Source organism: Rhipicephalus microplus, chromosome 9 (genome assembly GCF_043290135.1).
Source record: "Rhipicephalus microplus isolate Deutch F79 chromosome 9, USDA_Rmic, whole genome shotgun sequence".
NCBI lineage: Eukaryota > Metazoa > Arthropoda > Arachnida > Ixodida > Ixodidae > Rhipicephalus > Rhipicephalus microplus.
Window position 1 is genome coordinate 28688708 of NC_134708.1, and position 15303 is coordinate 28704010.

Consider the following 15303-nt stretch of genomic DNA (forward strand, 5'->3'; position numbering starts at 1 on the left):
GCGTGTAATCCGCTAGTATTGAGGCACTTTTTACAGATAAACGTCTGCTACTTGCAGAAGCGTATAGCGATAAAAAAAATTTTCTGTGGGGAGGGAGATGGGGGCATTAACCACGCTGTGTGTCTGTAATTGGCGTGGCGTGGACAGGGGCGTAGCCAGAATTTGTTTCCGGAGATGGGGGGGCCAACCATACTTTATTATGTTTGTGCGAGCGTTTTTATGTGTGTGTATATATACGCAAGAAATATAGAACATTTTCCGGGGAGGGGTTGAATCTCCTTGGCTACGCCACTGAGCTTGAATATATACAAACGCATTTTTTTTTAATTCGGGGAGAGCTGGCTGCTTCGACGAATACAAGCTCCCACAGTATTCTCAGCACGACGGGACCGGAGGGGTTCTGTTGCGTCGTACATTCTCCCAGAAATCGCAGTAGGTCTGACGATGCGCCCTCCCCACGCTTTCGTTCACGTCCAGCACCAGGTGTCGCTTGAGCGAATCCGTGCGCTCGGGCCAGTGGATAGTTGATCCAGGTGATCCGTCTTCTGGCAGGTTGGGGTTCCTGTGGGTAGAACATGAGGTCAAAGTTTCGATCTTTTGAAATGGAAGTCAGCAGGGCTATGTGAGTGGCTTAAAAGTTTTGCTTTGGCATGCAGTGCGAAAAATGACCATTTAAAAAAGGTGCCCCTCCACCCTCAAAAGTTTTCTGCCTACGCTGTGCAGTGGACGTCTCATATAGCCTTGTATACATGTCGTGCTCGCACCGCCTACTTTGCGGTAAAGTGTCAGACAACACGAAAACCACTTCGCTAACAGGAGTGGCAGCATTTCTTACGCCAGAGTTTCGTAGAGTAACGCCGCGTCGGACCCCTCGGACGGATAACTTTCTAATTTGTCGTATTCATTCCCTCAACCATGCCGAAGAGCTGTTACATTTTGTTACATTTTAGTAGCAAAGCTCCTTAGGCCCACACATCCATCGAAGCTCCCCGCTGCATCACAGCTCTCCACCCTACCGCCTTCATGAAAGCCAGAGACGGGATCAGGTGCATAGTCGTCTGCGTCCCATTGCTAAGGAGCTTCGCTCATCGGTTGTATTCGTACACGGAACAACTGCTAGGTTTTCTTATGTCAAGGTTCGGCTGCGGTTGCTGTCTGACACAAAATATCTGTGATGATCATTAAAAGGCGCGCCACGGAATTGAATACTCGCATGCGATACGCACCCGGTCTTGGCGAAGTTGGCCCAGTACCGCATGATTCGACGGCTCAATGTCTTGTCCTCTTCACTGTAGCAGTACGTGTCGTTCAGCGGCTCGCCGAACACGAACGGCACCTCCTCGCCGTGTATCACGCCCGTCCACCGGGGCCAAGGATTCTGCGAAGACCTGCGCGCGAACACGTACTGGTACACCGGAATCCCAGCACGCGCAAAGGTGTCTGCCCACCGCACAACAGGACACGTGAAGTGATAGTCACCTACGATCGAGTCCAGGGCCTTCAGGATATCCGCTGCCGTCGACGGAATCTCGCCGGCCGTGTACGTTTTCATAATCTCGGCGATAGGCGTTTGTTCTAGAGACGGATCCAAAGCCTCCAAAACGGCTGTGAAGTTTTCTTTCGTGACTTCTGGGGTCTCATCTGTCACCGGAAATCCGAAGAAGTATTGCAAGAACCAGGAACCTTCGTTTGCGTTAGAACCCAGCATCACACTGATGTTTCTAGCGAATGAACCCTTGTCCGTAAGTGCCTGAGGCGTATCCGGTAGGAAGACGCCATCCACAACGGGAACGAACGGAAAGTCTACCACTCCCCCGCTGTTCGTTTCATTGTTCACTATGTCTTCGGGCCGCTCACAGCGGAGGCTATCCAGCGTCTCTTGATCCAAGCTGTCCGGGGCCCGCAAAGCTGTAGCCAGTTTTTTAGCCGATTGTCGAGCTTTGTCCCTGTCCTGGAAGCCCCAAGGCACTGCTGGAGACCCGCTTTGAAGTATGACCCTGTGAAACAGAGACTCTGAGAGCGGTGACAGGACGTGCAGGCCTGCACTGGTGGCGCCGGCGCTTTCGCCGAAGAGAGTCACTCGATCCGGGTCGCCACCGAAGGCCGCCACGTTCTCTTGGACCCACTTGAGGGCCATGTACTGGTCGTATAGTCCGGCGTTTCCAGGCAGCGCCTCGTTGCCGAAGGACAGGAACCCGAGGGACGCGACGCGATAGTTCATCGAGACCACGACGACGTTTTCCTCCGAGACCAGCGTTCGGGCGTCATACACGTCCAGCGTCGAAGTGCCGCTGTAGAAGCCGCCGCCGTAGATCCAGACGAGGACGGCGAGAGGACGTCCCCCGGATGAAGTAGGTGAACCGGGCGCCCAGACGTTGAGCTTGAGGCAGTCCTCACTCATTTCCGTGTTGGCGTTCCACATGGTGCTTCCGCTGAAGTTCCCGTATAGGGTGTCCAACACTTGGAAGCAAGAGTTGGGCTTCACCGTGGCATCGAGGACGTCCGTCCACGGTTCTTCAATACTTTCGGCGCGGTCGAACCTGCGTTTACCGGTCGGAGGCTTCGCGTACGGTATTCCGTAGAAGACGCGAACTGTTTTGCCGAGAGGCGACTGCGCTATGAAACCCTTCACCGGACCCCAAGCCGTCTTTACTACCACGGTCTCCACGGGGTCTTCGGCGTCTTGATCTTCCACACGATTGGACGCGTCTTCCTCTGGCTCGATCGAGAGGCATCGCAGGACGACGCCACCGCAAACCAGCAGCGCAAGTAGCGTGAGGTGGCAGGATGCCAAATTTTCGTGAAGCATATCCTGTTCCTGCGAGAGCATAGAGCAGCATATATATATATATATATATACGCACACACACACACACAGGATCGATCTTTCAGGTACCAATTCCGCTTCAGATTAAACAAAACACATGCGCTACGCACGTCGGGCCCAGTATTGTTCTCAGCAGTACACAGCTAACGCAGGAGACATCGTGACAGCACGTCACGATACTTTTCCAATCCGCCAAGCTGCGTAATTACCACAAGTTAATTAAGAATTAAAATAGTAACTCTAAAGAAAAAATATTGTATAGAGAAGCTGTAACGTTTGTCTTCGTCTTCTTCTCTTCGTTCGTCTTCGTCTTGTTCTAGCGTGGTTTCCTCGTTCAAGATCAACACGTACCAACCAGCGCAACTTAAGACACCAAATACAGTTCACTCCTAGCTAGTTAACTGGTATTGGACGTCCGTACCAGGGGAGGGGAGGGGGGAACATTGCAATAAAACGCCACTCTCGTCACTGCTTTCCCTCCCAACTCAGTACCCTGCGCGCACTTTTGTTACAGTATTGATGGAACCGAAAGGCTGCCAGCAAAGTTATCTTGATTCTGCCGTTCTTTCTTTGTCAAAAAAGCCATGCATCGACGGATCGAGCATCTCTCTCCGTACACCCCAACTGTTTCTCCGCTGACGTATGTTCGTAAACGGCAATAGTAAGCGATAAGCCTCGAATTCGTGGCACAGCTAGTCCAGCTAGCCCCTGTGTCAATCCAGCTCTTTGTCTTCAACTTCGCAGCGCAGCCTTTCCCTGCAGTATGTTCCAACTAGCACCCACAGAAGATTTTCTGAGAGCATAGAGACTGCTCGAATGTTAACATTTATACGCCACCTGCACTGCATTTGCTCTCTGACTGCAGTGCACGTCCATATGGGGCCACACCACGCAATTTATTGTGATACGTGACGGCCAAGTGCAGAGTTGCATGGTACGTAAAAAAAATCACTCAAGATTTCATGCAGGCCGAGTAACGCCAACTAACAAGCGTAATCAAACTACAGCGCAGAAGGCTTCGCGCAACTACAACGTCATCATTATTTGCAACAAGATTGAGTGATACTTGCGCCCATCGTTTTGTGACTTCCAACCACGCAACATATCGGAACGTAAATCTCATCTTTAGAAGAACGTGTTGCTAGGTGAGTGAGTTGGTGCATCGTAACACGAAGGGGATAATTGCTTGCTGAAACCCGCGTAAATATCCCGGCTGCGGCGGCTGAATTTCCGATGGAGGCGGAAATGTTGTAGGCCCGTGTGCTCAGATTTGGGTGCACGTTAAGGAACCCCAGGTGGTCTAAATTTCCGGAGCCCTCCACTACGGCGTCTCTCATAATCATATGGTGGTTTTGGGACGTTAAACCCCACATATCAATTAATTGAACCCGCCTAAAACCAGACACAAGCGCAAATGCGTGTGCCTTGCGCTCGCGTGTGTGCATAGTTTCACGGGTGTGAGCGCAGTCTTTCCTTTTTATTCCTTTTATGTTGAGATGCAAATCTTATCCTTTACTCTGGAATAGACGGGCAAAGTGATAAGAAAGAATGCACACAAGTTTTGATGGTCACGGCTTCCACTACCTGCAGGTTTACGCTGACCCATCACGCGCGTCGCTCTTTCAGACCACTGCGGGTTGCACGTCCGGGCTTTAGCTCCAGTCACGTTGGAAACTTGATTGATTGATTGATTGATTGATTGATTGATTGATTGATTGATTGATTGATTGATTGATTGAATGATTGATTGATATGTGGGGTTCAACGTCCCAACACCACCATATGATTATGAGAGACGCCGTAGTGAAGGGCTCCGGAAATTTCGACCCCCTGGGGTTCTTTAACGTGCACCCAAATCTGAGCACACGGGCCTACAACATTTCCGCCTCCATCAGAAATGCAGCCGCCGCAGCCGGGATTCGAACCCGCGACCTGCGGGTCAGCAGCCGAGTACCTTTGCCACTAGACCACCGCGGCGGGGTAACTTGACTGCTTAAGTATATATATATATATTTTTTTATATCATTTCTCTTAATTTAGGGTCTAACAGAGCCCTGTGTGGTGTTAACGTTTTGAAAGCTAGCATACCTGTTTCATTACGCCTGTCGTCATCGAACGTACCCATTTCCATACAACATGAGTGCGGCAGATGGAGACAACATAAGAAAAGAAATTGCAAGGCACGCAGACAAGGAGCCAAGAGAGAAGATCAGTATCACACTGATGCTGACTGGCATGACGATAGTTATAGCGCGAGAACAGAACGACAAGGAAGGGATACGAAGGAGCAACTGAAAGGCGTCGTTCTTGCGTAGAGTGTAAACCAGATGGCACCTTTAAGGGTGTTTTGCCTTGTTTATAACTAACACCCTACAATAAAGGTGTTTTGGTTTGTCATAACACCCTTAACGTAGAGTGTTGTAAACTGGTTTACAGCGTACGCAACGTAATCTTTACGGACGCAACGTAACTAGTACTACAGTCTGAATCCTGCTTGGAGGGTCACTTTCGCTATGATACAAAGAGTTTCTTTTTTTTAAAGAGCTCTACGAGGCTCTGGTTATAAGAACAGAAAAACATTAGAATAGCGCGCAGCTCGTACTGAATGCAATTTAAATTACGTCGCTAAATCAAAAATCCTCCGGAAGACTTGCGGAATCACTCACCACGGTATAGGCGTGCAAATGCGTCTTCCTCAACAGTTTTCTCCGGACTCGCGGTGAAGCTCAGGCCCCGGTCGTGTGATTCCCGTAAATGTCAACAACAAGCAGGCGCCCTTTCTTTTTCCTTTACTTGTTTTTGTGAGTGCCTACTTTTTTTCTTTATCAGTGCCGTTGCTTATGCGTCTCTGTTGACAGATGAAAACGGAGAAAGAGATGGGCCCCTCCGTGAAAAGTGACAGCTGAGCAACTCACCTACATCACAGTGTAAAAGGCACGCAAGACGAACGACGGTTATTGTTCTCACAATCCAACCTTATCCTTGTCTCATGTTTTCTCTATGTTTCTGTGCGTTCTAAGTGCGTTTTCAAAAACGGTAACAGTGTAAAAGGCAACGACGAAACGGTTAGGAAATGACGGCCTATACTTTGTTTATCAAACGCACTAAAGGCACGATACCGATAATGAAAACGCGAGATAAGGATGAGCTAGAAGTGCGCGGGGTTCCCCGTCACGTGGGGGATGGGGGGTGAAGGCTTGCCGCAGCGCGCATTCTCTCCCTCCCTTTTTATTATGTCAATGTATGAGGCTGGCTGTGCACTCCTTTCCTCCAGTTCCAGCGCTTCTCTTCACTTCTACGTCATTATCTTCGGCGCACTTTGCGTCCCCCCTCCTAGGTGTTTAAGGGAGAAGCCACCCCCTCTGCCACCCCCCCCCTTCCCCACCACGTGAGCGTGCCTATGATGATAGGGTTGCTTCATGAATACAGGGCCCTAAAACACTCCGAGTTCGCAGACGACTAAGTCAGGGGTGTAGCCATAAATTTTTCGGAGGGGGAGGGGGGATCTTTGAAATAGTAATCATTTGCTCTCTATGTTTAGGCGAAAAAAAAAATTCGGGAGAAGGGGGGGCAGGAGCTCGGTGTGCCACCCCCTGGCTATATGTGTTCTGGACAGAGCGTTTTTTTAATCGCATAGCTTACCCTTCCTATAGGCGCTATCGCCTCCTCGTCGCTTGGTTCTTCATAAAGGACGCTGGCACTGTTCGCATCAAGTGTTGAACCTATCAGTATTTCGCGACTTTCGGCGGCACAGTGTTCTCTTCGCTTGCGCTGTCGAAACCGCGCCAAATGAAGTCAGTAGACCGCTTCCGTACTTATGCGGAACATGATAGAACGGACGTACGGTAAAGCGGCGTATGGGACAATTCACAGCTGATATTCCTCGTATGTGGACCAATCAAGAGCTTATTTCCTCACGGCGTCACGTGACCATACTGCCGGCGTCCCGAATCGGCGCCGAGAAGGCGACAAGCGCCAGGGGAGTTCTTTCAGGTGTCGTTTAGGGGCCCTTCAAATTCGACACCCCCTTGAGAGTACTTCTACTGGTACACTCCTGCATTGGAAAGCGTACACTTGGTGCACCAAAGTGTGGGCACCAAGCGCTTGAAAAGTCATGTGTTGCTTGCACGCCTCCATCACGCGCGAGCACAAGGGTAGAATCGATTGAGGCATAATTTCTAAAATGACAGCTGTATATATGGCTCGCTCAGCGTAGCAGTAAAGCCACACAATATGAGTAGTGGTTATAATTTTCCCGGGACAAGAAAATACCTAGATGATGAATACATTGGGTGGATGATGGGCTCTATGTGCAATTTATGCGCGATTCTATCATTAAGGCTGTTAAAAGAGCATATGAGAATGTTTAACATCCTCATGGAGGTGTTAAACAGTCATAATAACGCCATAACGTTTCTTGCCGCCCACCCATGCTCGCGCGTACCACAGCTCCCTCCTCGCCCATTCCAAATTTAACGCGAATTCGCGACCACCAAGACCAAATTCTGCCGATGATTATGGTTCACGCTTCCATATTTTTCCCGAACGTCTGACTTTGTTGTAGGACCGTGTGCTCAGATTTGGGTGCACGTTAAAGAACCCCAGGTGGTCGAAATTTCCGGAGCCCTCCACTACGGCGTCTTTCATAATCACGTGGCGGTTTTGGGACGTTAAACGCTACATATCAATCAATCAAAACTTCTGACCTAATGCAAGTGCATACATAATTATAATATACGTGTAGCACTATCTGTAGAGTGTTTCGCGTTCATACGTAACACTGTTATATAAACCAGAGCCGTAACTAGGGAGGGGGTAGTTAAGTGGTTTCTGACAACTCCTAAATGTTTTCGTGCTTGAAATTTTTTTGGGGCGTACTGAAGTATCTACCCGCCTTCACATCGACCATTAGTTGTCAAAGTGAGCCGTTGTACACTAAAACGACCCCAGAAAAATATTATTGAATACAGCCCTGATACTAATATGTACACCATCACTCCATCATAAGATGGTTATAAGAGTATGGGGATGTGTAACATTTTCTTACAGGTGTTACACAGCTACACAATAGCACCCTAATACAAAAACGCACACCAATATAATTCTATCATGAGGGTGTCATAAGAGCATGAGGATATGTGAGTGAGTTAAGCAACTTTATTAGGTCCACGATAGGGTATGAAACACTTTTTAAGGCCTGTTACGCAGTCATAATAACACTGCAATGGAAAAAAAAACGCGCCCCATTATAATTTCCTCACAAGGGTTTTGTAAGTGTTACGTCATCCATCGGCAACTGAGTAGAGAATTTACTTTAGCGACATGTATAATACTGCTCTTATCGCACGGTTGAGTTGTTGACAATAAGTCGCACGTAATCGTGGAGCTGCATTCAAAAATACTTTGATTGATATGGGGGTTTAACGTCCTAAAGCCACCATATGATTATGCGAGACGGCGTAGTGGAGGGCTCCGGAAATTTCGACCACCTGGAATTATAATTATCGTACACCCAGATCTGAGCACGTGGGCCTATAGCATTTTCGCCTCCATCGAAAATGCAGACGCCGCAGCCGGGATTCGATGCCGCGACCTGTGGATCAGCAGCCGAGTATGTTAGCCAGAAGACCAACGCGGTGGGGCACAATGAAGATTAGCGTTAGTGTTAACTTCAAAAAGATAGTGCTGCCGCAAACGTACGAGTCACCATTCGATCGCAGATTGCAATGTTATCGGGGTGGGGTTTATTGGTGCAGTTTCGTGACAATTTGGGACGATCATTTAGATATGAACATTTAATCTATAATTTTCATTGCCAATGTCCGCAGTTTTTACATGTATTATTATTATTATTATTATTATTATTATTATTATTATTATTATTATTATTATTATTATTATTATTATTATTATTATTATTATTATTATTATTATTATTATTATAGCAGTTTCTCACTTCCCTCTCCGGAAGCGCCAAATGATTATTCAGGACCGTTGGGTTGCTGTTTAATTATATAATAAGTAATATCAACAGTATACTCTTATAAAAACCGACTTGAAATGAAGTATGCTGATTACAGCTGAAGCCCATTTTGAATTATTACTGTGACATTTCCGACACGAGTCTCATGAATGTGAATTTTAAAATTCCCGCACAGTTCGAGCTCGACGCAGTTCGGTTACAAGCTTGTACTAGCATAGTACATTTTTTCACGTTAGTATGCCCGTTTTGAATAAATAACTCGGGCTTAATGATGGCGCGAAACGCTTTCAATAATACCTCAAGTTCAGCGTTCACAGCTCATTATGCAGTCATAACTAAACTGTTCTTTTTTTAGTCCACGTAAAGTGTCCCTTCGGGAACAAAATATGATTACTTGAATCTATATGGGTAAAATTGTGTCTTCCCGAAACAATAACAGCGAGGTTCTGGTGTTCATAGTGCAGCGATAATTACATTGGAGTGAATCAAATTGTGTTTCAGGGATTCTCACAACAAGTTTGCTTCTTTTAAAAGAAATTTACAGGAGATCCGCTCGAGTCCAGTGATCCATCCCAGTGCCAACATTCCTCTGGATGCGCTACAAACGAGAAAATTGCGAGGGAAAGCAGTACAGGAACGTTCGTATTGAACCCCAACGTGACTTGTTTGTCCAAAGCGAACCGAAGCGAGCACAGGGGCGGGGCGCGAACTTTTTTCTGCGCGCTGTCCCAAAGCAGGAACCGAAAGTAGCTAAACCTCCTCTGACCTGACCTGCGTGGATGCGTCGTTTTCGCGAACGCGACCATCAGGTAGCGAGATCGTATAACAAAATCGGGTCGGTCCGTAATAATGACTCACTGGATCCATTTCGAAGCCCGCTGACGCACGTCCCTGAAAGGTCCGCGTAGCTCCGCGCGAAACTATGTCACGACGGGGAAGTTGTGTAGGTCGCAAAAACAAAACAACGCGAAACTACGCTCGTTCCTCCGAAAGCCGCATCGCCGGCGTCATCAGACAAACATGGCCGCTCAGCATTTTGTCTGCTTTAGCTTGGCAAGTGGTTGAAGCAGCTTTCGCGTATCACCCCTTCCTATCCTTATGTTGGGGCCGACCAGGCCCTCGTATTAAGTCCTCTTCTGTTTAATCCCTTCCACGTAGTCATGAATGCAGACATCGAAAGTTTCATCAGCAGGAACTGTCACTGGAGCAAGCTTCCCGACAGCGCGAAAAGGGTGAGCCCGGTGTCAGCTGTTTCGTTGATCCTTTCTGAAATTCCTGTTTCCTTGACGGTGTTTCGCGGATTTAACTTTGCCGCTAGCAGTGCTGACCTACGGAAATCCCTTTCTCTGTATCCGAACGTGCGATGGTCTGTAGCTTACAGATCTTCATCTATTTCGCTTTTCTTTCGAGCTCACCGAAAACGTGCTTTCCGATTCGCTCTAACCCGAAAAAATAAAATGCGTGGACGAGGAGCACTACGTCGCATCTACTAGCGAAGGAAAAAATCGTTATCACTTCTGAACAGTCTCGCTGACGGGACCTCTCCAAGCATGCGGTTCGGATGAGTACCAACTGAAAACTTTTAACGGCGCAATGAATGCTGATAGAAACCTAAGGCTCAGAAAAGATCTGACGTGCGTTCAACGAAGGACTGAATGCACGGATCCACGGAGTTGTTGACGTTCCGCGAAGCAGCTAATCAGACGAGAACGTTTTGCAAATACGGTGGCAGTAGTAAATACGCGTTTGTAATTCAACAAGGCCATGTCCGTACCCGTGAACGTTATTGCCGGCCAATTTATGTGTTGCTCTCTCTAACCTGGCGAGCATCGAGGACATGTGTTCATCACGTGCCCTTTCATCGAGCCGCGCAATCTAAATTATTTGTACTTATTAGTTTCTTTCGCATGATCCAAGTGTATGATAAGTGATCCAGGTTGATGCTAGACGTTAAGGATTGTTCAACTGTTCGAAAGATGAGCACTGTGCCCCTGCAGTCTGATTGAATGAAACGTGGTGTAACGGTGCTCTGCTGCTGACCCAAAGGTTGCGAGTTCGATCGCGGCTGTGGCGGTCGCATTTAGATGGAGGTGACATGGCAGAGGCTCGTGCAATGTGTGACGTCAGTGCTCGTTAAAGTTCACCGGATGGTCGATATTTCCGGAGATTTCCACTACGGCGTCTGTCGTAACCATATCGTCGTTTTGGGACGTTGTACTTCTGATATTATTATTGTGGTGATAGAATGGACCAAGAGTGGCACTCGTTTAGTTGAATTGCGCGAATGAAAAAAAGAAATGAAAAACGTGAAAAAGTAAGTGACTGTCCAAATAAACTCTATGATTCTACTGTTGCCTTGGAGCTTGAATAACGCAGCTGCGCCTGTCAGTTTGACGTCGTGTTGAGATAGTGCAGTGTTTTTTCTTGTTTCTTTGCCGAAAGTTTGTGATGGGATAACATCAAAATTAACAGAGGGACAGTGCGAAATTAAAACTGATTATCAGGAAGGAAGACACGACACTGGCGCTATTATTATGTCTCAACTGTGCAGCCCGTTCCTTCATTGCGTGCTACTGCTCTGTCATGATCAATACAAGAAGTTCAATCTGCTCTCATGACTTAATGACATGCTCAGAAACAAAAACTCGACAGTGTACTTACTAGCCTTCTCCGATGTTCTTCGAAACAGCTGCTTGGAAATTCAGAAAAAGAGTTTGAAAAGGCCGTCTTCCAGTACAGCATCAAAAACCAGTTGCGTTTCCGTGGAAACCTCGGTAAGCTGCGCTCTTTTTTGCTAAATAGCATGCCGTTTTCACGTGCCTCATATCTGGTAAAGCGTTACTTCACCTATAACTCGTTGGTTAGTGTAGGAAGATAGATAGATCTTGTGCGAATTTGCCCTTGTTTTGTGAAGGCTGCGCCATACAAAATGGTAACGGCAGATAGAACGTACTCGGTTTATCAACTGCTTGGGGTCCTTGTATAAGGGCTGTGATAAGCCGTGACCCTGTTGGAGCGAAAGCTTCCATACTCTCCTTTGAAATTGTAGACCTCCCCTGTCTGATAGTGTGGCATCAGCGTTGCAGTGAAAGAGACCAGTCGTATGGGAGGGTTTGGCCAGTCAACTTTTATTTCGCTGATTTAACAAAGTTCACATCGAGTTGCATCTTATTTGTTCAGTGCGATTCTTTCATGCCCGTGCTGTTTACTGTTTATGAACGTCTGTTGTCCTTGCCGTCTGGTAATCTTAATGAGTTCGTACGTTAATCTGAACAGTTTGTACGTTGGTGTTCTGACTCATTCGACGATGTAAACACAAATTTTTTCGTGTGGGGAAGACGTGATTGGTTATTGCTTAGCGAATTGGTGCCTGCATGTATAGACTCGGTGAGTGATTCGGTATGCACTTGCTCCTTGCCTCTTTTTACCACCAGTGCGAACGTATCACCGGGATGAAAAGTCCTACTACGACAGCGTTCTTCAGTACAGCCGCAGTCACCTGATGCTTTACCCGTACCACCTGTCCGACTATATTGTCACGAGAATGCGCATCACCCCGTTTCAGTATTACATCTCCATTATGCAGGTAAGTCATTAGAGTATGTCAAAAGGCTCTGACGTGATACTCATTGCACTGATGGTTCTGCCTGTGGTTGTGAAGTTAAAGTAGTTGTAATTGAAGACCCCGTTTAAGGTCTAATATCAGGATGAGCGGCCTATGATAGTCATAACCAGAGAAGAACACTAAAGTTAACTGTAGTAAATGTGACAGCATAAGGAAATTGCCATCATGAATTACAAAGCACAAGGAAAAAAAAGAACCATCTAAAGAAATAACATAAAAGTGATAAGTAAAATGGTGATAAAAAGCAAAAGAAGGCACATTTAGGTAAATACAGTAATAATCAAGCCTTACGAGCCTTTCTTTGCTTGTAATAAGCAACAGAACAGTAATAATCTAGCCTTTAGAACTTATTTTCGCTAAAATTGAGCTTGCTGTTCTACATTACCTTTGTAGCGCTGCCCATGTGCTCGGATGTGGCCAATCAAAGGTGATATTTGCTGTAGATACGAAGCTAATCAAGTAATCCACATGCAGAAACTCTATCCCGCTCGTGAAAATAGTTCCTCAGTTTTCAATACTGATCTTGGTATGTTAATGAACGAAAGTGAGAAGGCTATGAAGTTTTTGGGACATAACTTGAACACCAGACAGCTCAAAACCGGGGTAATCAGAGACAACCCGAAAAGATGTTTGTCTGCAGTGCGCACCGGTGCAGAGATGTATACTTGATACTGCATTTGTAATCTTCGCATTACAGGATCTAATGGAGCAGGAAAGAAGCTATGACTCATTACCAAATTTTACTGCTGCCGATTGTAAGTGGCTGCATTTTTCTTCTTTTTCTCTGTCTGCAACGGTCATAATTACTGGGGGGAAATCGCCATGTGATCACTAATGTTATGTACAAAGGGTAGTGAGATGAGCTATATCGATGAGGTGAACATGTCACCACCTCATTTGCCGCGGGAACCTTTGTAGTGTTCGCGTGTAATTGTATGTGAAGTCGTGCTGCCGGTTACTCTACTTTAAATCTTTTGTTCTGATGCGACTTGTTCCTAATGGACGTACATAACTTTCGCTGCTACTTTCAGTATTATCACTAGTCAAGTGATATCCGAAGCATCGATAGTACCATTTATGGTGGACTATTTGTTGTATTAGTGCTTATATAGCAATATTGGTTGAGTGGATGCCATAGGTCGGCAATGAATGGCGGAGTTCGCTCTGGCTTACTCACGACACGTTGCACTGAAAGCTCACTCGAACTCAGACTCGCCAATATTTACATACTTCAACCGGACACCCTCGCTTTCGGACTCGCGAAAAATTTGCCTCAACTGGACTCACTCAAACTCACACATACCACCCGATCTGAGTGTGAGTGAGCTGACTTGTGAGTAATTTCGCTGACCAATGGGTGGTGCTAACGACTCATTACGCTGTAGAAAACGTGAAGTCACGCGACACACAAAAAAATGCTAAAATGGCAACATAAGCTCCTTCCTATTCACATAAAAAGAACGTTATTAAGAAAAATGAATTGCAACATGAAGTTCGTCATGAGAGAGTGGTGAATCGATGGAAAAGTGGCAAAATTAAATTAGATAGTGGAGTTTAATGTGCCAATTATGAGTCACACTAGTGTCCATGAGGTACGCAAAGGAGTGGTGGTTAACTAATTATTATAATCAGCTGGGGCTCTTTAGAATGCATGTAAATGTGAGTGAATGGAGGAAGTTTTGTGTTTCATCGATATCAAAAAAATGTCGGCGTGGCAGCGAATAGGAGTCACACCCTCACTCATGCTTAGCATATTGCTTGACTACCGCAGTGGGTATGTAAGTTCAAGTCAGTGCTTGCTAGTCCATCAACTTTCACAGTGCGCTGTAGCTTAGTTCAGCATGTCCATCTAGTGCCCTTGACAGATTGTTCACAGCCACACACGTTAAGGGAACTGCTTGACATTGCAGGTTTGAGATTGCTTGGCATAGGTCGTAATCAATACATCGACCTGATGAACCGCTGCAGGTCATCAAAGGTGAGTCCTACTTACGACCATCACTCAAGTCACACCTTGCTAACCTGTTGTTGGCACCTTGTCACCAGTACACTCAAACCTCGATATAGCGAAACTCGGGTATAACGAAATAAATGAAAAATAGTCTTGCAATAAATATAGCGCTAGGAATACAGTCGAACTCCTTTATAAGAGACACTAATGTAAGAGATAGATGGATATAAGAGACACCAATGTGCATACAGTAAAATATGGGTGAATAAGAAAACGAATACGTGGTATCCTGTTTATAAGACGCATCTCCTATAATAGACAAAAATTGCTGCCCGAAGCATGCCTCTTATAAAGGGGTCCAACTGTTTACCTTTACAATGAATTTTCGGATATAATGAGCTCATTTTCATGTAAGATGCAACTTTGGTATAATCAGGTTTGAGTGTATGGGGCAAAAGCAAAGCGAATGCTATCAGATCCCAGCAAACACGTTTGCATAAGACAGCAAAACAAAGCAGTCTGCATATATAAAGAAAAAGTTCTGGTACTCCACATTTACATGCTTTCCGGAATGTCTTGTTTACAAGAAACGACTTTCATAATTTCCAGATTCGTGTCCCTGCATTGCATGCTTGCTTGAATAATGGCAACACATGTCTAGAGATGGTGCCAGAATGTTTTCGCTAAGGCTGAAGAGTGCAGGGGGGGGGGGGGGGGAGCTGTTCGCACTACAGTTTGGGTTTTTTCGTGGGGGTGTGGTGGCAGGGTATTCATGTGTTGTGTTTTGAAGAGTTCTAGAGGATAGTTTACTGCTATTTATGTCAATTTCATTACAGCGTTTCCGACGTAAATTTAATGCCAGTTTACTGAACATTTTCTTTTGCACTTGCTGTAGTACTTGAACAAAGCACTTCAGT

At 46.2% G+C, this 15303-nt stretch overlaps 2 protein-coding genes across 4 annotated transcripts in view; one reads left to right on the forward strand and one right to left on the reverse strand.

Annotated features, from left to right (window-relative positions):
• Positions 1 to 254: 254 nt before the first annotated feature.
• On the reverse strand, positions 255 to 9782 carry LOC119163653 (acetylcholinesterase). 2 transcript variants are annotated; one of them, XM_037415700.2, is made up of 3 exons: positions 9669 to 9782; positions 1227 to 2818; positions 255 to 562 (listed from the first exon to the last, which is right to left on the reverse strand). In XM_037415700.2, the coding sequence occupies exons 1-3, from the start codon at positions 9675 to 9677 to the stop codon at positions 376 to 378; spliced, it is 1788 nt and encodes a 595-aa protein (XP_037271597.2). In that variant the 5' UTR covers positions 9678 to 9782; the 3' UTR covers positions 255 to 375. The 2 variants fall into 2 exon arrangements, with proteins under 2 accessions (XP_037271597.2, XP_037271596.2); XM_037415699.2 differs by lacking the exon at positions 9669 to 9782 and adding an exon at positions 5494 to 5676.
• Positions 9783 to 9807: 25 nt separating this feature from the next.
• The window catches only part of LOC119163652 (protein FAM91A1), a 32633-nt gene continuing 27137 nt past the window's right edge, over positions 9808 to 15303 (forward strand). Inside the window, exons 1-5 of one of the 2 annotated variants that reach the window (XM_037415695.2) lie at positions 9808 to 10042; positions 11500 to 11584; positions 12245 to 12396; positions 13133 to 13190; positions 14346 to 14413. In XM_037415695.2, the coding sequence (XP_037271592.2) occupies positions 9971 to 10042; positions 11500 to 11584; positions 12245 to 12396; positions 13133 to 13190; positions 14346 to 14413 (435 nt within the window). In that variant the 5' untranslated portion in view covers positions 9808 to 9970. Of the gene's footprint in view, positions 10043 to 11499; positions 11585 to 11904; positions 12052 to 12244; positions 12397 to 13132; positions 13191 to 14345; positions 14414 to 15303 lie in introns of those variants that run through there. The other variant, XM_037415696.2, reaches the window with a different exon arrangement.